The 24928-nt window shown below is 46.9% G+C and overlaps 1 protein-coding gene across 1 annotated transcript; it reads left to right on the top strand.

Moving 5' to 3' along the window:
- Positions 1 to 21755: 21755 nt before the first annotated feature.
- Positions 21756 to 23680, top strand: NEUROG1 (neurogenin 1). The gene has a single exon (XM_059713063.1). The coding sequence runs from the start codon at positions 21871 to 21873 to the stop codon at positions 22447 to 22449; it is 579 nt and encodes a 192-aa protein (XP_059569046.1). The 5' UTR covers positions 21756 to 21870; the 3' UTR covers positions 22450 to 23680.
- The last annotated feature ends 1248 nt before the right edge of the window (positions 23681 to 24928 follow it).

Raw genomic sequence — 24928 nt, 5'->3', positions numbered from 1 at the left:
ATCTGAAGTACTTGTGCAACCCCAGGGATGCTCTGCGGTGCAGGAAGCAAGGAGATGAATTGCTGCAGACCCTGTGGAAACACATTCTGGAAAACACAACCCGTCTAAAATGCTTGTTTAAGTAACAGCAATTTGAATGGGCTCGGGTGCAATCACAAGGTGATTTTCTGTATAGAGTCATGGTTTTCTAAGGCCACGAGGGCCTGTTAGATCATTTCCACTCATCTCTTCTACAACAGACGCCGTAGAAATTTACCCTTTCCCTCCATATCCAGGTCTGCAATGGGTTTTACAGCTCTATCAGAATGTATCTGGTCCTGGCTTAAGACTTCAAAACCTCTCCTGGTAGTCTGTCCTGATATTTGATCTTCCTGCTGAAAATGAGCGTGATGTATTTCCACTTTGAAATTGTCTGTCTTGAACTTTTCTATCCGCAATTCAGCTTGCTTTTATTTTAGCAGGAATTCTATACACTCGTGCTGTTTTCAAAACGTGCTTCGGCTGATCCTGTCTAGCAATATGTTGAATAGTCTCCGACCTATGGTGCCAACCTCACTTTGATAAACAGAAGCCAAGAGTGCGCAATGACAAAAAACAAGCAAACACCCAACTGCATACCCTGAACATGATGTTTTTAATGTTCATCCTTCCCTCTCCACCCTTCCACTTGGCATCAGGTATCAGCGGGCTACATTCATTGAGCAATTATGCTATCAGGTTCTGTTTTAATACGAGTACCAAGGTACATCTAGCAGCTGCACTGAAAGCACATGACAATAGAGGAAAGACTTTGCCTCCTTTTTTCCAGCCTGTGCACTACATGGGATTAGTAATGTTATACAGGGCCTTTCACCACTTGCATTTCACTTGTTCATATATGGTCCAGGGCAGTGATGGCCAAAAGTTTATTAACAAGTGATAGCTGTTCAGTGACCTGTGTTAAATGAGTTGGTGCTCTCAGTCCAGGTCTTTGTCTCCAGATGTCTGCTATGCCCCTAGTTACTCCGGAGCTCCCTAAATCAAACCACAACTCTCTAGTGAGGTCTATAAACAAGGAGATTTACTGACCATGTTCAAGCTGCGTGAATATTCCCACAGTATTAACTAAATTTCCAGAGTGCTGTCAGAGCGAACACTGGTCTCAGTGTTAAACTAGGCCTGAGATCTCAAGGGACAATCTTTTAATTGGTTATTCTAAAATCCTGGTTAAGAATCTGGAGGCAGTATCACCAGGAAATAAGTATAAACACCACTTTCTTGGGAAACCCAGCCATGCGGTTCAGGAGGGACTGTGGACAGAGACCAAATTACCTTCCCACCCGTGAGCTTATCCTGCCAGGATGTAATCATGTCTAATTGGCAGGGCCATTCAAGGAAGCAGACTCCGACACTCAATATGCCGTGTCTCTTACTGGGCCCTAAAGTTTAAACTGTTTTGAAGCATCGATTGTCCTCATTTAGGATGTGCATCCTCCAAAAGGGTTTTCCTAGTAGGTTCTAAAATGTGGAATCTAAGTAAATACTGGCCACATTTTTTTTTCCAAACCTAGACCTCTTAATCCTGAAATACCCATTGCACTTTGAATATGAAGCCATTTACAGTGAGTCAGCTAAGCACAGATTTCAACAGCTTAACCTTAGGCGACCAGCTTTGGAAATTCTGGCTTCACTTCCCACCTTCCACCTGTCTCAGCGGGACATCCACTGGTATGGGTTGTTCACTACAAGGGGTCATTGCGTGTGGTCAAGGTGAAACGCATACATATTTCCCCCTGATTTCGTAGAGCTGTGGTTATGGGTCTTGTTGAACATCCATACCAGGAGCTATGATTCAGGCATTTCTGCACAAGTTCAAACCTGCTAAATATGAAGTGGTCCCTCGGAAGGTGCTTGAAGGGCTGGACCTTGTGTGCACGTAGATATTTTTGTAACGTGCCTCCTCCTTGAAACCACCCCAAAATGGACTGTGTGTAATATCTTTACCAAATAGGCCGCAGGCCAGAATAGGACCAGTGATTGCCATTATCTGAGGAATAAACAGCCAGCAGCCGTCAATGCAAACTCCAAACATCTTCGCCCCAGCACATATGACCGTACTAGGCAATATTTCTTGTAATCGCCCGCAGGTCTACTATCCTATTCCTAGCTAGCTGGCAATAATGCGCGGTGTCATTTTGCACAGGAGGCTGCAGGGCTCTGCAGCATGCAGCTGCCTTCCAGCTCACTCAGGCTGGTGACACTGTGCCGCGGAGTCTGCTTCCCAGCCTGCCGGAGCAAGGAGCCACTTCCAAGGTCCGAAGACCTGCTGCTGAACGAACCTGAGAAGCAACTGTTAAAACAGGGACGTTATGGTTAATTGATGCAGAAATGCAGTGTAGGTAATTGCTTTCTAGTGCCAATTAAATGACAGCAATTAGGTGGCAGCAGCGTCAGTCCTAGGCCCAGCTTCCACAAGCTTATGAAGTTTTCTGCTCGGTCTGCAAAGCGCGGTAGGGGAAGCACTGCATGTCAGTTCTGCGCTCACAAACCCCAGAGATGGAGGCAATGGAAATGCTCCAGAGCAGCCCTGGGCGCACCCCGATGGATTCTCCATCTCAGGGGTGCTTACTGCCACGTGCCCACTTCTGCTTTAAAGCGGTCGCATGGCATTCACTGCTGGGTCTGATGCACACAGAGTCGGCGGGCTTCATTGGGGCATCCTTTAGCTCCGTCTGGACACGATCTCAGTGGACTGGATTTCTAAAGGTGTATAGGCTCCCATTAAAATCAAGGAGAGGTCCCATTTAAAATTCAGCCTTCTGTGCCTCTGTTGCTCCATATGCAAACTGAAGGTAATAACACATCCTTTTCCTGCCATTTTGCCTATTAGCATGTGTTTTCTGAGGCAAGGACTATGGCTGCCTCTAAGTTTGTACAACTCCTAGTCTGACGTGCCACTGAACCCAGGCAGAGCTCGGAGGCACCGCCATAATAGTAATAAATGTCCTGTGACTTATTATTCTTACGACTTTATCAAATCCTTAAATCCCTGACCTCTAGTACAGACCCACAACCTCACTTTCTACCTTCTTTTTAAAGACCATATATTTAGCATTCGTATGAACTAGTGTAGCATGATGCCAAGGAGCTGGGGATGACAAGGAATACGTACAAAGGGAACTCTCAAGTCCCCGGGTCCGCTGATCTCTAGCCCCTCTATTATGGCATCCCAGTTTATTAAATCCCAAATCATCTCTTTATTGCAATGCACAAGCTCCAGGGCTGAAGACCCCTCTCCCATTTTTCATGTCATTAAACAGGCTGGCTGGCAGCCAACATATTTTTCCAATTAATAGGTATGAAGAGGTGGGGTACGTGATGACAGAAGGAAGAGCAAAAGGGACATCTAGCGGTGACTATAAATGCCTGCATCCTTCCAGGAAAGGTTTTTGGGTCCTTTCGGCTATTGTTCTTTATCAGCTGCTGGACTATCAATCTGTGGTCCATGGATCCCTGGGTCACAGACTGTGTCTGAGGGGTCCTTGAGAGATGACTATGAAAAGAAAGTTTCAGATCCCAGAAACCGCACCTGAGCCTCTGGAAGGACCTGCCAGTGTTTGCCATGGGCCGCTCGTTCCAGGCCCAGCTCTGGTTTGTTCCAGTTGTAAACCCCGGAGAGTGAAATGGTTCCCAAAGTCTGCAAGCGCTGTTGGATGACAGAAGTAAAACCCAGCTCGAATTGCCCTTCTTTGTGGCGTTTAATTAAGGATTCTGAAGCAACCGATCTTTGTGTCTTTTCATGGTTAGAAATCCACACGGAAAAGAAATCTCTCTGAACAGCCACCAATCGATGCTTTGTTAGGTTACTAGGCACTAAATGTGCTACATCTGAACACTTAGCACTTCAAGAGAAAGAGGCTTACTAAAAGGAAAGGAAACAACAGGCTTTTTTTCACTAGGCCCTGGCAATTTTGAGCTCACTTTTAATCCCCGGAAGAAACATGTTTTCCCTTTATCCTTCAGTATTTTTGCTTTCTTACTGCCCGTTCCATAGGAGTTTATAGAAATACCTCTTCATTTCTGTTACATTCACAGTGGGCACGTCTACACAAGACACTTACTGCGCAATAGCTTAATAACACAGTGCAAACAGCGAGCCGGTCAAAACCCATGCTAGCACGCTACCGCGCAGTGTTATTAGGCTATTGCACATTAAGCGTCACCCAAAAAAACCCATGCTGGCGCTACTGCGCAGTATCTGTAATTACAGCACATTTAATTAGTACGTCATTAAGCTAGTGCTAAACTAAATGCGCAGTAACTACTTCACATTAATAAGCGTGTAGACGTGCCCCATTGCACCTTATGGCCACATCCAGATGAGCACGGCTGTGCAGTGTGTGGCACCGCAGACATGTCTATGGTGCCACAAACGACATGTTCAGCTGTTCTTGGCACTGCAAGCACGGGGGATTTTTTTTGACTCCTGGATATCCAGGAGACCCCCCAAGACCTCAGGTAAGGCTTCTGGGGCCAGTCCAATGCTGGCCCCAGTCTCCCCTACCCCACCTGGGATAACTTGCTGTATGCCAGCGGACACATGGCACAGGCGTTCCCTGGGGACAACTAGCAGTGGTGCCCCGAGGAACCAAATGTCCACACTTGTGTAGACGTGGCTTATGTATTTTTCCTTGGAGTTGATTTCAGCTTGGTTTTTAAGCCCGTAAATCTGACCACTTTGCCAATGCAGTAGGAAAAACAAACCAACCCACAACTAACTAAGTACGATGGTAGGCGGCCGAATCGAAAGACTCGAGAAAGATGTTCAAGCGTGGCGTTACTCTGTAGAAATACCATCAGGAGTCTCCATGGTAACAGCATCCGTTCCTTCCCCATTAGGTGCTTTGTTGATCAATAAAAAGCTGCTTGCTAAGTCTCAAATTCAACCTATACATCCATAATCAAGCCGGTTTCTCTCCTGCCTCTTCATCAATACTAGCCGGAAGAGCCCTGCAAGGCAATTCTGGTCCCTGGTGCACCCATTAATATTCACTGTCTTCAAGTCATGCCCTCAGGGACATCTGTGAGTGCACCGGATTTCTACAGGTGTAAGTGCCTGGCGTGTGATGACCGATGCTTTTCATAAAGCATGTGGAGGGGTACAATCTTGCCCTATAGCTGTTTTGATTTTGCAAGAATAAAGGGAATAAAAAAGCTGTAAAAATAACTGAGCACATGAGACTATATGGACACTGTTATATGGTCTCCCTGCAGAGAAGGGCTGTACTTTGGAGCAGAAGCAGCTGAGTGATCACAGATTCAGAAAACCATAGGCCTAGCTAGGCAAAGCAGTGACCCAGAATGGCACGTGGCACTGTCTAGAGATACGTGATGGGGAGAAGCGGCGGAGGTGGACAGGAACAATACGGGCAGCAGAGTCAGGAGCGGGGGTAAAATGAGGAGCATCGAGACAAGACGGAGCAAGAGAAAATTTACGATGAGAATCTAGTCAAAGCCCTGGCAGCAAGAGCTGAAAAGCAATAAAGCGGTCTTTCAAGGGTGAGAGGCCCATCATTTGATATGTCGAAATGATATCCCAGCAAATATATCAACAGGAATAATGTTCTGGAGAAGGAAAATACCTAACAGAAGTCAACTCTATGATCCTTTGAGTCGTACTGGACTTGTCCCGAATAGATTGACCTTTGAGATCAGGATTGGAAAAGAGAAGAAACAAGAAAAAGAAAACCAGTAAAAAATGCACAAGGAAGAGAAGAAAATGGTCACATCCCCGTTGGCTCCAATACTATCAGACGGAGAAATGTAGGACAAACCAACTTTCACTGCGATTCAGGTCCCAGCTCTAAATCCCATCCTAATCCCCACTGCCAGCTGGCCTGGGACACAGCACTGCAGAGGCAAATGTGCCAGATCTCTCCCCTCCACTCCCCCCACCAGCAACAAATGCTGAGGAAGGTCATCACATGTGGCTGGTTACATGATTATGTCTTGCAAATGAATCTGGATACCAGCCAGCTCTGAAATCCACTCGGACTATTAGGAGTTGAAAGATGTGACCTTTCGTTGGAACGGTAATTTTCTCTGTATTTGCCTGGACCTATGCCCTCAATCATGGTCATTCAGTTAGTTGTTATTAAATTAGAGGACTAGGTTATCGGTCTACAGAGTATCTGCAACCGCTGCGACAGAAAGGATGGCTGTTTGGTTAATAGATCATACAGGGCTATTGGTTGATCCCCAGTTTTGCTACAGACCTCTCAAACAACTCCGGCCAAATCACTCAGGCTTGGCCATTGCAAAGACTTAAGCATATTATTAATCTGATGTACTGAATAGCTCCATTCCCTTCCCTCTGTAGCACAGGTCCCCGCCTATGAACTGGGAATGATACTACCTCCTTTCTTCCCATCTTATCTGTCTTATCTTCTTGGGGAATAATCTCTCTGGCACAGACAGTTTCTTACCCCATGCACGAGGAGGACCTAACATACTGAGGGCCTGATCCCAGTTGGAGCTGCAAGGGAGTGTGGTAGTACCAGTAAACCCAGGCCTAAATAATCCAGTAAATTAAAACCAGGAAACAATCAACTGTCAAAAGTTTGACAAAAACTAAAGGATTTTCATTCTTAGTGTAAGCAACATGCCAGGATTTGGGATCTAGTGCTCTACAGATGCTGAACCATGACCCCATCAGGTATGGGAGCTGACACTGCTGTCTGCTTAAGGGTGGTAGGATGTGTTTGATAATGTCTTTTTTAATGGGATGGCTCTATAGTTGGGAGAGAGGTTAGACAAGTGTCTGGACCCCAAATGCCCTTAGGCTGTACTGGCACCTCTCTGCTGTGACAAAGGCAAACACCAAGTAAAGCACTGATTTTTGTTTCACCCCACGTTGTAAATGCAAGTGGAGCCTTCCAAAGGGCAGCGAGCCTGTGGAGCAAAGGGAAGTCAGCAGAAGTAATTGCAGACCAGGTAAAAGAAGGGTTGAGACGGGTAAACCTGGTTCGGCAAATGCATTTATATAGGCAACCGTCCATCCTCTGGATCGTGGCGTACAGATAAGAGGCGTAGTCGATGCCTGATGAATCTGCCTGTGACTGCCAAGCCCAATTTGAGAGCCGCACAGCTTGTTATGAGTTTCACAGATCCACATGTTGTACGAGTTGGAAACCAAGTTTGCAGCATGCTGCTTTCTTCTTTCTCGCTCTGCTTCCATCCTCTGGATCAAAGCCACGTTGTGTCGAGCTGCATCCTGGGCCAGATGTTCCCTCCGGACCAGACGGGATCCTGCGTGCTCCTCCCAGCTTTCTACACGGATGCTGAAGGACTTCATATCATTTCTGCACATGTTGTGATACCACCACAGAGGGAGACCCTGCTTTCTAAAATCCCACTATGCAAAATATTCTTGGGGGAAAGTCTTCCAAATGAATACATGCCATTCAAAAGGAAAGAGGCCCATTAATACCTGGAGAGCACAGAGGGGTTAGGGGAGGGCCAGGTACCTTGTAAGAGAGCCATAAAATGCTTAACAGACATACTATTTCAGATTGATGGCAAGGGCTGCCACCTCGTGGTTTCTTATGTTATCTGCTAGTGGCCAGTTCAGAGCTAAATAAGTAAACTCCTGAACAGGTGGGACAGCTACAACCCACCTCGGAGCCAGCAGGATTGCTTGAGGGATGGGGGAAGTTTTTTAAGTGCTACTTATATGATGCTTTTGTGGGGCCCCCTGCTAAATCCAGACCACTGCCAAGAGCCAGGCCCTGTTCACTCGCACACAAGCGTGACAGTTCAGTGGACACTTGTATTTCAGCAAGGCTCTCAGGCTTTCCACTGGTGTCCGATGACTGTCCTCTCATAAACTGCAGAGTGAACTGATGAACAGTTTGATCCCGAGCTCACAAGAGTCAATGCAAAGATCTCCAGTGACTTAAAACAGCTGTTGGATCTGGTCTCTGCTCTCTTCTACTTGCGCTTTTGACTACAATGAGGGTGTTCGGGGCTTTTTTGAAGAATAGCCAATTCTGCAAAAAAAAAAAAAAACGAATGGCGTTTTAGAGAAGCCAGAACTATTTGTGAGTTTGAGTTAAACTTGGCACGTAGCTACCGCAGGATCTGTTTAAAATGGCAAAATATTTGATGTTTTAGTTTATCGTTTTCATTTAAAACAGCCCTAAATTTAAAAAATAAATAGATGTTTTCACAAAGGGGTAAATAGCTCAAAAATGGAACCAAACGACTCCTTTCCAATTGAATTACATATATGAGATTGAATCAAAATGGAAAGATAAGCATTTTTAATTATTATTATTTTTAATCTGCATCTGTTCAGCCTGAGCAATAATCCTCCCCCAATTTTTCAGCTTGGCCACTAACCTGAAAAAAAATTCACCCAGGTCTGTATTCAATTGCCTCCAGCACCCCATCCACAAGCCTTCCTTTGTGGGAACTAGGGCTAATAAATCATTGATCTGAGCAATTCCAATGAACCAGCTTATTTTTTAAGCCACAAGCAGCCAGGAAAAGCTTCCTTTTCTTCTCTCAACCATGAACATTTCCCCTTCCTCACATATTGACTTCAGGCCCTCCATAGCAATATTCAATTATGGGCCAAAGAGAAGCTTTAAATCCAATATCTAATCAATGCCAAGAGTGCTTTCCAAAGGATATGCCACATTTGCACTTGCTTCCCATGCCCTGCACTCCATGATCACAGCATTACTATACACAGAACTGCTATTTGAGGGTGTCTAAAATGTATCTGCTTTTTTCTCCCTTTCTCTCTGAGGTCTTTATGGCTGGACTCATGAAAACTAGGTCTGACATACTTTATCGGTGTAACTATGTCGCAAAGCGATGCCTGCATAGCTATGCCATTGGAAGCCCTCAGGTGAATCCAGTTATACCAAGGCATGTTATCCTGCTCTAAAAGATTTCATTTGGCTAAATAAGTTTGACTACCACAAGCATTTTTGTGTTGATACAACTAGATCTATGGTGGATAAGAGAGTGCCATGTTAAAGCAGCAAAAAAAAAAAAACCGCAGGGAAGGCCTATGGATTTGCAACATGATGCCTTGGGATGAAACCCCAACCCCTTTTATCTGCAGGACAGCCAAAGAAATGCATCAAAATATCCCCTTCATTTTTGGTTGCAACGCGCAATGGGATTTCTCCCTGGCACCTCTGCATCCCATCTGTTAAAATAGTGTCAGGGTTATATAGAGGGAGCTGTTTATTTTAACTTTTACTGCTCACCGTTAAGAGCCCGTCTCTGCATCTTCCCTGCTGTTCACAGGCTCATGGAACATACCCAGGTGTCTGTAGCTCAGCATCCAGTTTTGATGTCTCCTTCTGAGTGAATACACCTGGTTTTAGGATACCGCCACACCATCTTCCTGGCAGCTGCCCAGGTTGGGAGCAGAGCTCTTTCGAACCCTTGCAGACCCTGAACATGCTCGGCGAGTCTCTGTTTACAGCAGGGAGTTTAAAGAGCCCGGCGCCAGGCAAAGAGAAGTTAAACAGCCCACCACTGCTAATCTTAACCCCATTTTAACAGATGGGCTGCGCCTCCATCCCCCAGACAGGGGGTTTCAACTTGTGACATGCACCCACATTGAACTCAACACCTCTGCAAAAGGCAAGCTGGTTATTTAGGACTAAAAGTGTGTTTTGCACCAATACGGATTCACCAGTTTTGACTTTATTTTCAACGTCACGTCAAATTCTCTCCCGCTGATATGAAAGAGCTTCTTTTGACGTGAAGACACTAGACATCATGTACAGATGTCTGTGTGCAGCGCAATGTAGAAAGTGCCAAAAAAGCACAACTCGCCTGGAACAGAAGTTTACAGGTGAATGGTTGTAAGGAACAGCCTCAATTTAGAAATATTAAAGCCATCGCAACTTATTTTTAAAGAATATAATATGTAGCATGCAGAAGACTGGGTGCTGTGGGATAGCAATATGCCAATACTTTATTAAAAGGTGGAATGATCTGACTAAATCATTTGGTTTCGTTATTTGTCCACTCTCTCTGTAAGCACATATGTATCAAAAGGCATATGCAGGCGTATTAGTATTGTTATTAACTAGCTGTACTTTAACTGGTACTAGCTGTACCATAATCCTTTGCGCAGTAGTCAGGGACCAGAAGCTTATTGTGTTCAATGCTGTACTAACAGAGAACAGAGAGACATCGCTTGAGAGGTTGATCTTGAAAATTATAGTTAAAATTACTTTCCAAATGTATTTATACTGTTTACGTGGTGCATATTAGAATTTAGTTTTTTGAACAATAGTTCATAAATTATTTTGCTTAAATAAAAGGCTCTGATATTTGGACAGTCCCTGCTGTCTCAAAGCCAGATAGATGCCAAGTGAAATGGTCTTTTCCTCAGCACACATTTGGTGATAAGAAGATTATCTTCATCGAGGAATTGTTAACTGTGTAAAGTGTGTGTAGTCCAAAGTTTCAGCTGTCTAAAGACTGGCTCTTACAGGCCCAGTCAGACACCTGCATAAAAGCAACCTGATTTTCTAAAGTGCTGAGGCTTTCTAGCAATCGAGAACTTCAAAAGAAGCTGGAGGTGTTGGGCACTTGTAAAAAAAAAAAAAAAATCAGGCCACTTTTATTTAGTTGATTTAGGAACCGGTCTGTAAGCAGACAAGTTGTGTTCTTAAATGACTGTTGCAGGCTTGTGCATCTCAAACCAGCTGGAATAAAGGTCTATTAAATATAGCCTAGTTACTAAAGCTATTTCTCAGCAGTTTGGTGAGCCTTAACTTTCCTGTTCTTGAAGAAAGCTTGAAAAGTCCTGGACAGCGTTTGCTAATTCGCAACTCATGACACACCAAGAGATGGCGCCGTTTTCTACGGTTAGTTCCCTGGAGAAACTCCACTCCAATAAACTCACTGAAGTCAAATCCCCGGGACTGAAAAGGCACAGTAGTGAGTGGAACAGCTGCTTTTGCTGTTGTCCAATACAAATATCTAGTAGGATTAAAGAAATAATCAGGTTCTAGGAGGAGAAAAATGAAAAAGCCAGGGTGACTTCAGGCACGCATTAAGAGGGAACTTGTCATTTTATCCCCAGAATAACAAGACTCCATCGCCTTCTCTCACTCCAGTCCCTGCTGAATACGGAAAGCTGGAGTCTTGCATGAAAGCAGAGAGGAATCTGACCCAATGTTTCTAAGTGTCTTTGAGGTTTCAGATCAATTCGTTTATGCCCACTTCTTGATGGGGAAAAAAAACCTAAGCACTGCCCGGAGAGCAGGTATGTTGGGTCTGGTTTGCAAAGCAGTAAAGGGTTCCCCAAGGTGGGAAGATGCACCCAGAGGAGACCAGATGCTGACAGCAAACTCCCGAACGTGACTGCAGCGAGTTGCATTCGTTCTGCTGCCTTCTGCTTTAATGTCAAGCTAATTGTTTGTGTCATTCTCCTTCCCTCTGTCCCTGCCTCCCCTGGAAGAGGTGAGTTAAGCAGCATCTGACCAGGTAGAGAGACGAGGGCAGCAGGCGGTCAGCTACCGGGACTTGGCTGTGGGACCATGCGTGGGAAGAATGGGGCAGGGCACACAGGCCACAGAGGTGGGTGTGCAAGTGTCAGGGTGTGTGGTCATATGAGTGTTGTAGTGTAAGAGAAGCAGTGTGTGTGTGTGTGTGTGTGTGTGTATTTTAGGGGGCACAGAACATGTGTGTGTGTGCACGCACAGGGGACACAGAAGCTGTGTGTGTGTGTCTGCATCCACGTGCACGTGCGTGTGCGTGTGTGTGGAGGGAAGGAGAGGACACAAAATGTGTATGTGTTTATGTTGTATGCACACAGAGGACACTGAATTTGTGTGTGCACCTGCATGCACAGGAGACACAAAACGTGTGTGTGTGTGTGTGTGTGTGTGTGTGTGTGTGCACGTCCGCATACATGCATGCAGGGGACACAGAACCTGTGCATTTCTGTGTGTAGGGGACACACAACCAGTGTGTGTGTGCATGAGTATGCAGGGGACACAGAATGTGTGTGTGTGTGTGCGCACGTGCACACGCACATGGGACACAGAAGCCGTGCGTGTGTGTGTGCAGAGGACACACTTGTATGTATGTGTACGTGTGTATGTAGGGCACACAGAACGTGTGTGTGTGCGTAGGGGAGGACACAGCATATACGTGTGTTTGCATGAGTGTGCAGGGGCTACAGAACCTGTGTGTGTGTGTGTGTGTGTGTGCGCGCGCGCGCACGCATGCAGGGGACACAGAACCTGTATGTGCATATGTGTGTGTGTGTGTGTGTGACACGCGCACTCCCACGCAGACGTCGGTGGTTCTCGCAGGCTCGGCTCCGCTCCGCTGCGCTGCCAGCAGACACACGCGCTGCCTCAGGCCCGCCCCCCCCCGCGCCGGGGCCGGGGCCGTGCGGGCCGAGCCGAGCCGAGCCGAGCCGAGCGGTCGGCTGGGGCCGGGCGTGGGGGCCGTGCTGCCGCCGAGCCCGAGCCGCGCCGGGCCGCGAGTGCGCCTCGCTGCCCGCGGACAAGAGGTTCATTAGGCCGGAGGGGGCGGGCAGCGGCCGCCCATTGTCCGCGCTCCCGAACCAGATGGTTCCGCTGAACTTCTCCGGGACAGAGAAGTGCCCGGCCCGCAGCACCCCCGTCCCCGCCCCCGCCCCGCGGCTGCCCGGCGGCCCCGAGCCCCGGCCAAGCTGCGCTCGCGTCCGGCTGGCGGGGCGCGGGGCGCGGGGCGCCGCGCGGGGCTGCAAGGAAAACCCCGCCGGGCCGGGGTGCCGGCTAAAGCCCTGCGAGGGGCGGGGAAGCCTCGCCCCCATTTCCAAAGGACCCCAGGCCTTGGCGGATCCCGTGCCACGCGAGCCCGGCTTGCTCCCGGCGAGCTCCCGCCCCGACAGCCGCAAAGGCCCCGGTTTCCATCGCTGTTGCAAGCACGAGCTGTTCCCTGCCCGGGCAGGACGAAGGGGAGCCCCGAGAGCTGCGCCCTGAAGTCAGGCATTCATTATCATCCGTCACAACTCACCCCCCTCCCTTTTTTTTTTTTGGCTTGACCCGATTTTTTCCTCCTTTAGAAACCAGTAGAAGAAAATAAGAAAATCTCTTGTGGCTGCAATACTTGTACGTACAAAGCCAAGGGAAGGGATTATACCAGGGATTAACATTTTAAACTCCCTTACCAGACTTTCTGACTCAAAAGATGCTTGGGCCAGTAATCGTATTACTGTCTTCAGGATTATGGCTTTACCAGAGCCCAGCCTTATTTCAAACCAAATGGGAAGAAAGTTGTGGTGGCTTCTTTTTTTCCCACCTCCTTCTCCAAAATGAGCAGAAGATGTTTTGGGGGGTGAAGGGGTGTAGCTGGGTCCCCCTTCCTGGTTTTGTTGAAATAGAAACGGCCTCTTCGCTTCTTCCCTCCCCAGCTAGGCTGGAAGAAGACTGCACAAGTGCCTTTTCTTGTCCCCTGCCTTCTCCTAATTCCTGGTCATTTATCCCGTATTAAAACTTCTTTAAGTAAGAATAGGCCAGAATCAAGCACCTGCTATGCAAATGGCAGCAAATCCATCCCTTCTTCTGCTGGGGGGAGAGGGGGGGAGAAAGCGGAGCAGCCCTGGAAGCAATGTGCATTCACCCAGCTCTAAGTGTAGGGTGAGCTGGCTGTTCATATGTAAACGTCTTTGCAGCCCTGACAGATTGCTAAATGTTACACAAGATGCTGATATTCAAAGAAATTCTCCAGCACTGGACCTCAGTCATCCCATCCCAGCAGCGGTTCCCTTCTCCAGCACCATCTTATTCCACATCTGGGACACAACGATGCTTTCATGCCATAGACTTCCTCAAAAAAAAAAAAAAATACAAGCTTATTTATATCCCAAGATCAGCACTTGAAACAAAGCTTGAAGGGAATCCTTTTTTTTCCCTCTCTGCCACATTCATAGGGTGCCCGTCCTTGCTAGTCCACAAGAGGCATTTTAAAATAAATCCGTATATTTTGTAAAAGTATTTTCTGGAGGGAGGGTTGTCAATAAAAGGGAGGAGATGGGTGAAAGAGAAAAAAAAATGTATTAAAAACAACCCCATTTGATTCATGCATGTCTTTTTTAAAAAGCACAAATAGTCTCATCTGAATTTCTCCAAGGCTTATGAGAGCTGGGGCAGGCGGGTGGGGGGCACAGATAACGCTGCTAAGGAGAGAGTGGGGGGTTTTTTTCTCCCCTTTCTTTTCCCCCTGGCTGTTGGATAACACGGATTAGTTTTGTGGCAACTTTAGAGCAAGTTTCATTTTCTCACGTGGCTTCCTCCTGAACTGCAGTCCTCTCTCGTGCAGGTCTAATCCCATCAGGTATTCTGCTCGGAGACTCCTGTGTCGGGCACTTTTATCCCCAGACAAGAGGGCTTCTTGCACGCTGCCATCCACCCCTCTGCAAGCTAAATCAGCTTGTCACAAATGTTATTTTCCCCACTTTTGGGGGGGGGAGAAGGTTAAATTGGTGTGGATTCCCATTGCAACTGCCCACCCCCCAAAAAACCCTCCCCTCAAACCTGATCCTGATTTTCCAATGCCCTTTCCTATGAGCATGTATGTCCAGACCCCACGCCGGAGTGACGCTGATGCTCTTATTTGGAGACGGACGCTTTTGGACTGAAAATGCATTGTTTGGGCTGCTCTAAAAAAGAAACAAGTTACATGCCAATTCTACCGAATGCACAAATCTAGATATATAAAGCCCCGGATCCCATAAACCCAATGGGGCAGGGGATGATTTTGAAGAATGATGCTTGGCATTATAAATAAATGGTGCTGGATCCTCTCCTCTCTGCCCTAAAACCACAGAAAGTAAGACTTTTTTTTTCCCCTCTCTCCTCTTGAACACGGGAGCATAATGCCCCGTGAGCTCTAATAATTGATGTAGGTTATAATTCTTCATTGTCCCATCAGTAGTCTGGGAAAAGTGGAAGAAAAGAAAATGCCAGAAAGTTATGGTAAAACTTCAGATGCGACAGAAGTAGCTTTCTTTGCTCACGCTGGGAGTGTTTGAATAAGAAGAATGCCCCTGCACTGTAACAAGCTAAAAGAATGAAGAAGACAAAGGATTTCAAGAAAAAGGTTTAGATAGAAGACAAGGCAAGGGAAGCTGAAAGGAAGGGGGAAAAACCCATTTACAATGGAACAATGCATGTACTAATCGCTTTGATATATTATACAAACCCAAAGACCCAAAACATTGTGTAATTATTTATAAATGACTTCTCCACTCCTGTGCATAATACCGCAGAAAGAATAAAACTGCAGGCTCCTCTCTAAACTATTTCTAAATAGACCCTGGCTCAAAAGGAAGCAGAAGTGTTTGAAAAAAAAATAATTAATGATTGATTTTATGGTTGTCTCATTAAAACATTTTAATTACAACAAACAAAATGCATTAGTGCTCGCAGGGAGCAATCATTTCCCTACCACTCTCCCCCTCCCTTTAAAAAAAAAAAAAAGTTAAGTCGCATTTTTCTTTAAGTCTGGAAAGAAAGATTTCTCGGTATTTCTGCCTAATACTATGGGGAAAGTATTGATTCTTAAGTACATAATGGGCTCAAATGCAGATGTTTAACAGGTATTTCTGAATGGATTTAGCTCCTGGCATGAAAATCCTGAATACACCAGCCTTAAGATTTGTGCTGTCAGGAACAGGGTTTGAAAAGGATCGGAGCGCTCTTGACATTTCAAATAGGATCATGGGATCGTGCCTTCCAAATATGATCCTTAGCAGAGCTGCTTCCAAAGGACAAGAAAAACTGCTTTAGAAAGAGCTGCCGGTGCATTTTGTTCCCGGTTTTCTCTCTGGACTCTCAAGATGGTCCATTAAGGACCGTTCAAGCCCATTCATAGCCTCTGGCTGCTGAACTGGAAGCTGACTCCAAGGAGGTGGGGGTGTCCTCTGGGGAAAGCACCTTATGCCCACGATTAACTTGTACAATTCCAAGTGACTACCCGACGGTACAAAAGGCATTTTATACCTCCTCTGCAAGGATTTAAACACTGGCCACAAGCCTTTCACCCTCCCTGCATCAGGGTACACAGCAGCAGGGCAATGTCGTGTGCTGTGCAATTGTCTTCTGGGTTACCTACCAGGAGTCCATTCACAAATCCCAGCATTTGCTGGCAACCTGTCATGTTCTCCTCCCTCTTCCCCCCAACATTGCAGCCAGATATTCAACTGTGAAGATGTGTTGTTCTTCCCCATCCAGCTCTCCACTCAGTTGACATCTAGTATCTGCTGTATCACCCCCTTGCTACTTGAGGGGAAGCAGCTGGATGATCATGGACCTGATCCAAAATCCACAGAAGTTAATGAAAAGGCTCCCCTTGACTTTAAATGGGCATTGGATCATGTCCTTTGTTCCTGGGGATGGCTTAAGAAAATGGCTATATCCTCAAAAATAAAAAATAAAATCATTCCCTAGATAGATCCATCCCCCCTGGAGAGGTTGAAAAAAAAGTAGCAGCTCTCATTTTGACACTCATCCACAAACCTCTCTTAAGTCTTCACATATCTGAACTCATAGCCAGGTCTTTTTTTTAACATGGATAATGTATACCATGTACTGAGATTTGCATAGGGAACTCTCTAAGGCAAAGTCCCACATTACCTGGCTGATTTGATTGTTAATTAATTATTTTCATAAGAGAGAGGAAACATTTAAACTTGCTCCAGAGATGTAGCTTGTTCTTGTCATAGAGAAAAAGGAAACGAGATTGTTTGTCAACTGAATATGCTTCCTTTCATGATGTTATCTCATCTGTACGTGAATGTCATCTGTTTGGTTCTTAATCTTTTCCATACCAGGAAAGAGGTATTCAGAGGTCAGTGATGCTGTGATAAAGTGCCAAAGCAGGGAAAGGTGTACACTGAAATAAAAAAAATTACAAAACACCTTTAAAGGAAAACAGAAAAGGTTGGGAGGTAACAAGGGTCTGATTTGTAGGGACTGTCAGTGAGAGGTTAGATAATTAGCACCTGCAGCAAACACACCTAAGATACAGTGTTACAGGGGTGTAGGTTGTAGCCGTGTTGGTCTAAGGACATAGGCAGGCAAGGTTCTTTGGGTGAATCTGATCTCTTTTATTGTTTGTTTAATAAAAGATACCAGATTCACCCAAAGAACCTCATCTGCCTAAGATACAGTGTGAATTTCCTGGAGTATCCCATGTATTCACAGATCCATTCTTTGAATCACATGATTGCAAACATATATAAAGGGTGTGCATCTGGAACAGAACGTCTATTCACCAGGGCACCCCAAGGGAAGACGAGGTCTAATGGTCACAAACTGCTGGAAGACTGTTTCAGACTGGACATTAGGAAAAACTACTTTACCGTCCAAGTCCCCAGAGTCTGGAATAGACTCCCCCCAGAAGTGGTGCAAGCACCTACTCTGGCTACCGTTAAGAAACGCTTGGATGCTTGTCTTGCTGGGGTGATCGGACCCCCGCTGACTTCCCGCCCCTTGGGCAGGGGGCTGGACCTGATGATCTTGCGAGGTCCCTTCCAGCCCTAATGTCTATGAAATCTGTGAAATCCATTATTAGTCTTCTGGTTGTACCATTCCAAAATCGCACGCTGTGATTCGCACTGCCGTGCTGTGATCCCCGTTCTTTCCCAAAACAGTCTCATCTTTCCATGGTACTATTTATTGATACATTTCTAGAATACGCTCAGAAAACACTCTCGGTTATACCATTCAGAAACCAACCACACAGCGTGCCAGCCACTGTTAGCATCAGAACAGAGCCTGTTTGCATGGGGCCTGAGTCCACTGAATAGAAAAATTCACTAAGCAAGGACACTTCCCATCAATTTTACAGGACTTTGAATGAGCCCTTCAAGCTTACGGCACACATCATCGGTCAGTTGTCTTTGCTGCAGATTCAAACCAAGTCCTTTTGCTGATAGACTCCACATACAGTGCCGAAAGATCTTGAGGCACAACGTAACCCATCTTTTTGGGTGTGGCACCAGAGTTTAGTGACTAGAATCACTGTGCAGTGGATTGAAATGTATATCAGTACCAAGAATGGTTTGGGAATGCTCCAAGTCAAGCTAGACAACTTCAGCTGTGCTTCCACAATCTGCGCATCCAAAGAAGCATCACAAATAATGTTTGGTACGTGGAATGAGGTGTACCAAGGCAAGGCATCCAAATTAGGTTTGTGTGCTTCTTAAGAAGATAATGTAGAAATTAATATGAATATATATATATATTAATTTCTACATTATCTTCTTAAGAAGCACATATATATATATATATTCTGAGTCCATCTGCATTTAAATGAGAAGAGGGAAGGCTCCCGTCAAACAATATGCCAGAACCATGTTTGGTATATAGTTTCATCAAATTCAAGGCCTCTTTCCTGGATCCGAGAAAGGTCAATGAGACTTTTGCAAGTGACTTCTATGGGAGCAGGCCCCAAAGATGGGAGAGTGCAGTTATCTTTGTTGACTGAATGAGTTATCTGCAAAATTAGTAGAGTGCATAGATAGAATTGGTTGAATTATTCATTGGGAATAAATTATCCAAGAAATGTAGCACTTCTCTCTGTTTGCAAATGGTTTGTGAGCCAATTTGGATTCTGTGAATACATTGGTTATTCATAAGTATTCAGTGAATAGATTATGCAAACAAATTTCAGCCTCTGGGCTGTTTGTGAAACCTTCTCTTCAACTATTTGCTATTCACAGTGTGTGACTGATCACACAAGGCACATGGGTTTTCTCCCTATTCCCTGATTGGATGACAAACTTTTTAAACAAGAGAATAACAAATGACAAACTGCAAATGATGGATAAAGATTGATGAATAAATGCACTTCCACTGCAACCAGTCAGACAAACGATCAACTGTGCTACAAATTTGTGAAACTTGTGGGGGTCATAAGTACTTTAATGAATAAACCAGTGGCCATTTGAAGGCACAGAAACAAAAAAAAACCCCAATAACAATGGACTCTGCAACACTGGAATAAATGGAGTATGTTTAGCAGCAAAAATGAAGACTATGTAGAGATTTTTTTTTGAACAATCACCTCTAGTCCTTCTCCTGCCTATGCTGGGAAACACTGTTAAAGGTACCTGACTCGTAGCTACTCCTGCAAACACATAACAAGATGAGTAACTCAATGTTACTTCTGAAAGTAAGGGCTTGCAGGACAGGAGCCTAACATGGTCATTTCAATTGTAAATCTCATCATTAAAAAATGAGCTGTGTTCCTCAGCATGGCAATTCCATCCACTTCATTTTATGTATCTAGAGTCTATCTGAGTGAAAAGCAAATACTAATCCAGCTAGTCTGTTGTACGTGAAAAGACGTCTATAAATTGAAGGCAGTGAGTACTCGTCACCTAAGGTTTTCCTTCCACTTTAAAGAATACGTTCTGTGACTTTTGGAAGTTGTCCTTGATCATCTCAAAGGAAAGAGCAAAGAGAAAAGGCAGAAGGAGCGGCCCTGCAAGCAACATTAATGGTCTTTCATCTTGGAACTAGAAATGTTTGCTATGAACATCCAACGGTAGAAAATAATGTTGGTCTGTCATTTTTTCCTGCTTTTCAACAGCATTTAAAAAAAAAAAAAAGAACCATGTAGAAAAAGAGTCTAAATTTTAAAGAGGGGGCAAGGATTATCCTGTACACAAATAAGACAAATTTAGACTTAAGCAAGGCCTAAAAGCAAGTAAAATGAAAAGCCTTGAAAGGGATTGATTTCTTGTCCTCTGACAATGGGGCCTCCTTCAGATAATTAAATGAAGCACCCAAAATAAGGATGCACATAAATTTGCAAGTCACTCGCAAAAAGGTAGACACTACAGTGCACGTGTTAGATTTAAAAAATGGTATTTAATAAATGTGAATAGTGTAAAAGGGCCTAACTGGGCTCATCTACACATGCATTAATGGGCTTTTCCTAATGTGCATTAAATTTAGCACCTCCAATATGAGGTACTAAATAAACGTGCATTAGGCTGCGCTAATGTGCAGTAATGCAAGCACATGCTTTTTAGGTGACGCTTAAATGTGCCTATTATACTGTGCATCAGTGTATGAGCATGGTTTTTTATGTGCTCTTTTAATGCACAGTAAAATAAGCTACTGCGCATTAAAGCACATGTGTAGACGTACCCATTAGAAACTAAAAAAACTCTTACTAAGATACTGTGGTAAAAGCAGCAATATCATTCATTCTTCCCAGTCAGAAAACAAATAGAATGACTGGTATATATGAAGTTTATAAGACAAAACCTGAAATAGTCAACACTGAACTTCTGAAAACTTTAGCTGAATACTGGCCCATAAAGGGAAAATATAAAATCACCAACACAGCAGAAGGGAGGGGACTACTCAGAGCTCCTCAAGCGATCATCACCTCACATGTGCACTGAACGGGAGCTGGAGGAAGAGAAGGCCACGCGCTGCTTCTGCACGGGAACATCTTCAACAGACAAAAAAGGCCTCCCCAAACTGCTAACACGTGTTTGGAGTGCTAAATAAATGCCTCATCTGCATTGGAGGTATTAAATGTAATGTACATTAGGAAAAGAGCATTAATGCACGCGTAGATGCCCCCAGTTAGACCCTTTTGCACTATTCACATTTATTAAATTCCACTTTTTTAAATCTAACACATGTACTTTAGGGTCTACCTTTTCACGAGTGCTTGTCAGATGGAAACCTGCCTCTGGGGCCACACCAAGTGAATCTCTTCACCTCTGAGGCACCTCCAAGCTTGCCTTTCAGCTGGCTCTTTGCCGTTAACTTGACACCAAGCCCCCAGCCCAGGGGCCGCGTCCCATGCGGTGTTTCAAGGGAAGAGCAGAGACTCCCTATGCCCAATTGCGCCTGAAAGCTTGCTAAGAACTTTTTTCCAGCGACTCTGTCGGCCTATGAAAAGGTATCGAGTCGACTCAGACAGCCTTGCCCATGTTGCAAGAGAGGGAGCCGACCTGGTGGCATGTGCCTAGGCCGTTCCACCCCTTTGTCCCTTCCCCTTCTCATGGAGAGAGGCAAAGTTCGGTCCGGCGGAGCTGGACTCCTCCGTTTCCTCTCGGGCTTTGTCTGGCTGCCCCGGCTCTTATTCCCATGCGCCAGGGCAAGTGAGGGGGAAGCATAAGCCTCAAGGCAGCAGGGCTGGGGACAGTCCTCAATGTCCTGGCACAGGATGTCTGCACCAGGCAGCAGCAGCTCCCCCACCATCCCTAAAAGACTCTGCCCCTAAGGCTAATCACTTTGTGTGCCCTCCTCCTTCTTTTTTTTTTTTTAATAGACTAATGAAGCTCAAACAAGTCGGCTTAGCCCGGTGATAGCTCACGTGTGGCAGATGCAGCCATTGGCCGCCCGTAATTATAGGCACGCTCCGGGGCCCCCGAGCAGCATTATGCAAATGCGGCCGTGCCGCACGGGGCAGACCTGCCGCCTGGCTTCATTCATCCCGCCAGCCCCGGGGGGGAGCGAGGCCGGCTATTGTGTCCCAGGGTATATAAGGTGTCCTGAGGCCCGTCGTGTGCCAAACTCGCGGCTCACACGAGCTGATCGCGGCGGAGATCACTTCAAAGACAAGAGCAGTCGCGTGTCTCCACCCCCCCAGCTCCCTCCCTCTCCTTCCCCCCTCCCCACCGCGTTTGCCAGCCTATCTTCTTCTTTTCTCCCCCCCCCTTCTCCCTCCCTCCCTCCCTCCCTCCCTCCCTCCTCCTGCGCTTGCATCTTGGAGGCTATTTCCATGTGAGTATGCGGCAGGGCAGGCTCCGCGCCCCTCTGCTCCTCCCCGCAGCCCCCGTGTTGGGTTTTTGCCGTGTGGGTGGCAGCCCCGCTCTCTCCCCGCAGGATGCCGGGCAGCCCGCCCGAGGCGCCGAGCAGCGCGGCGGCGGCGGCGGCGGCGGCAGCGCCGAGCCCGTCGGACGAGGAGCGGGAGCGGGAGCGGGAGCCGGCGCGGCGGCGGCGGGGCGGGCGGCGCGGGGCGCGGGGCGAGGCGGCGCTGCACAGCCTGCGCCGCACGCGGCGGGTGAAGGCGAACGACCGCGAGCGGCACCGCATGCACACGCTCAACGCGGCGCTGGACGCGCTGCGCGGCGTGCTGCCCACCTTCCCCGACGACACCAAGCTCACCAAGATCGAGACGCTGCGCTTCGCCCACAACTACATCTGGGCGCTGGCGGAGACCCTGCGCCTCGCCGACCAGCGCCTGCTGCGCCCGCGCCCGCGCCGCGCCCTCGGGCCGCCCAGCCCCGGCAGCGACGCGGGCTCGTGGCGCTCCGCCAGCCCCGCCGCCTCCGACGACTTCGCCTACGGCGCCCCCGACACGCTCTTCCCCTTCCGCGGCCTGCAGAGCCCCAGCCCCAGCGCCAGCGCCAGCCCCTGCCAGAGCCACAGCCAGAGCCCGCCCTGCTGCGGGCAGCACCGCTAGCCCCGCGCCTCGCCTCGCCTCACCTCACCTCACCTCACCTCGGGGCTCGCTTCCCTGCTGTGTCCAGCAGCCTCCCGTTGAGGCTGCCTGGCTCCAGCCCCCCCACCAAAGGACTCGCTCCCTCTCCTGTTGCACTGTCCTCAACTTCACACCACCACCCCGCTTTGTTGCTTCCCTTCCCCTGCCCCCCAAAGGACTCGCTCCCTCTCCTGTTGCACTGTCCTCAACTTCACACCACCACCCCGCTTTGTTGCTTCCCTTCCCCTGCCCCCCAAAGGACTCGCTCCCTCTCCTGTTGCACTGTCCTCAACTTCACACCACCACCCCCCCCAAAGGACTTGCACCCTCTCCCCTTGCACTGTCCTGAACTCCACACCTCCACCCTGGCTTTGTTGCTTCCCTTCCCCCTGCCCCCCCAAAAGGACTTTCTCCCACTCCTGATGCACTGTCCTGAACTCCACACCTCCACCCCACCCTTCATTGCTTCCCTTCCCCCCACAAAGGACTTGCTCCCTCTCCTGCTGCACTGTCCTGAACTCCACACCGCACCGCCCCGAAAGGACCGTCTCCCATTCCTGTTGCACTGTCCTGAACTCCACACCTCCACCCCGGCTTTGTTGCTTCCCTTCCCGCTGACCCAAGCCGCCGCTGGGGTGCCAGTTAGAAAAGGGAAGAAAAAGGGGACAGATTTGCTGCTGCAGACGAGGTGAAAAGTCAATTTTACAATTTGTCAGACTCTAATGAAGAAAAATGAGCATGAAAATTTGGTTTGAACGGCCTGACAATACTATGAAAAGGCTTAAGGGGCTGATCCGGCCGGGTTCACAGCACCTCCCCCCAAGGGGCCCGGCCCACACAACGCCCTGGGAAGCCAGCAGAGTTGGAAAAGGCTTGGCCTCCCCTGGGCCGCGCTCAGCATCTCACTGAATCCTCCTCTAAAGAGGAAAAGACAAGGAGCTGGGTTCATGCATTATGGATCTTGGCCTCCAGTGCTGCCTTCTTGCTTTAGAGTAGGACTAGACGCGGGGCATTCAGCAACTGGGCCTGATATTTGTTTAATTTATTCAAGATGTTCATTCATATGAAAATTGTATTTTTGTACATAAAGAGCTCTATTCTATTATTATTAAGTCTTTGTTCAAGTTTGTGGGTTGTTTTTGGTTGGGTTTGGGTTTTTTTTAAATGTACTTTACTCCATGTAAATAAAAGCTTTTTTAACGTTTGTACTTAATTCCATCGCTGCCTTCGAGTGGCTATTTCAAGTCTGTCTCACTTCGACGCGGCCGGGAGTGAAACGCTTTCAGAAAGTTAACAAGATGTTCCCTGCCACCACGTTATAATCCCAGCTCAACATCCATCAAGCAATCAATGTGCAGTTTAGGATTCTGATACATCCCCCTGTATTGAACACAAATACGCTTCTCTGGGCTCACAATAAGCCAAATTAAAAATTGATTGCTGGGGGGGACGGGGTTAGCCGCCAGCAATTGACTACCTGTAGAGGTGGAGGAAGGGCTCTTTGGTGTAACTAAAGATCAGCTGGCTACTGAGTTTCAAAGAAAAGGGATTAAAAGGATCAATAATATGTGCCAGTTGGGTAGAAAGTAGAAAATGACAGGTGGATGCCTGAAGCACTGGGTTTGAAGGCTCTATTTTTTTTCTAGTCTGTAAGAGGAACTTGAAACTCTTTGGGGATTTGACCCCCCCATTGTGAATCCTCAGGGATCTGTAAGATGGGCAACATTTGTACTGCCTGTGTATAGGTACACGTGTTTCCGGGAAGTCTCTGTGTGTTTCCATTTGGCTTTCCAAAGACAGTCGAATTCTTATTCTCACAAAGAAAGAGCTTCCAGAGTCAAATCAGTCACCCTCACTCAGCAGGATACTTTTTGACTGCAGCGTGTTTATTTGTTACCGCAAACAATTAGCTTCCTTGAATAGACTTGTTCATAGAAATCATGCAGATTTTAATGACCAAACTAGAGTAATTGCAAGACACCAGAGATACCATTACGTTATTCACCAGTAAAATGCTGCATATGATGCGGAGATTAATACATATTGCTGAGAGCCTTATTAGAAGATCTTGACACCCTTTACAGACACGAGTTAAGCTTCATATTGTCTCTATGACATACAAGAGGTATAAAGATATTAAAGAGCCGGGTTTTCACAAAGGCTCAGCACTCAACAGTTGAGGGCAGATTTTCAGAACGGTTCAGGTCTTGCTTAGGCACCAAAATTCAGGCAGGATTTTCAAAATGGCTAAGCCCACTAGGAAGTGTGGCTATGAGTGGTGTGATGGGACCTGCTAGGTGCTGAGCGCTTGACAGTCTGGCCCTTCCTGAAATGCCTATATGGAAACTTGGAAATGTGGCCCCAGTAGTGGGTACTCAAAACTTGAAAGTCCTAATTCACTTTGCCCAAAGGAGCACACAGGGGGCTGGTGAAAGAACTTCAGATGCACTACAGAGTTCCT

This window comes from Alligator mississippiensis, chromosome 9 (assembly GCF_030867095.1).
Source record: "Alligator mississippiensis isolate rAllMis1 chromosome 9, rAllMis1, whole genome shotgun sequence".
Classification (NCBI taxonomy): Eukaryota; Metazoa; Chordata; order Crocodylia; family Alligatoridae; genus Alligator; species Alligator mississippiensis.
This window is presented reverse-complemented; position numbering and strand designations above follow the sequence as displayed.

Bases quoted from the DNA above. Each gene is read 5' to 3' on its own strand.
- NEUROG1 (XM_059713063.1), top strand. From the start codon at position 21,871: ATGCCGGGCAGCCCGCCCGAGGCGCCGAGCAGCGCGGCGGCGGCGGCG.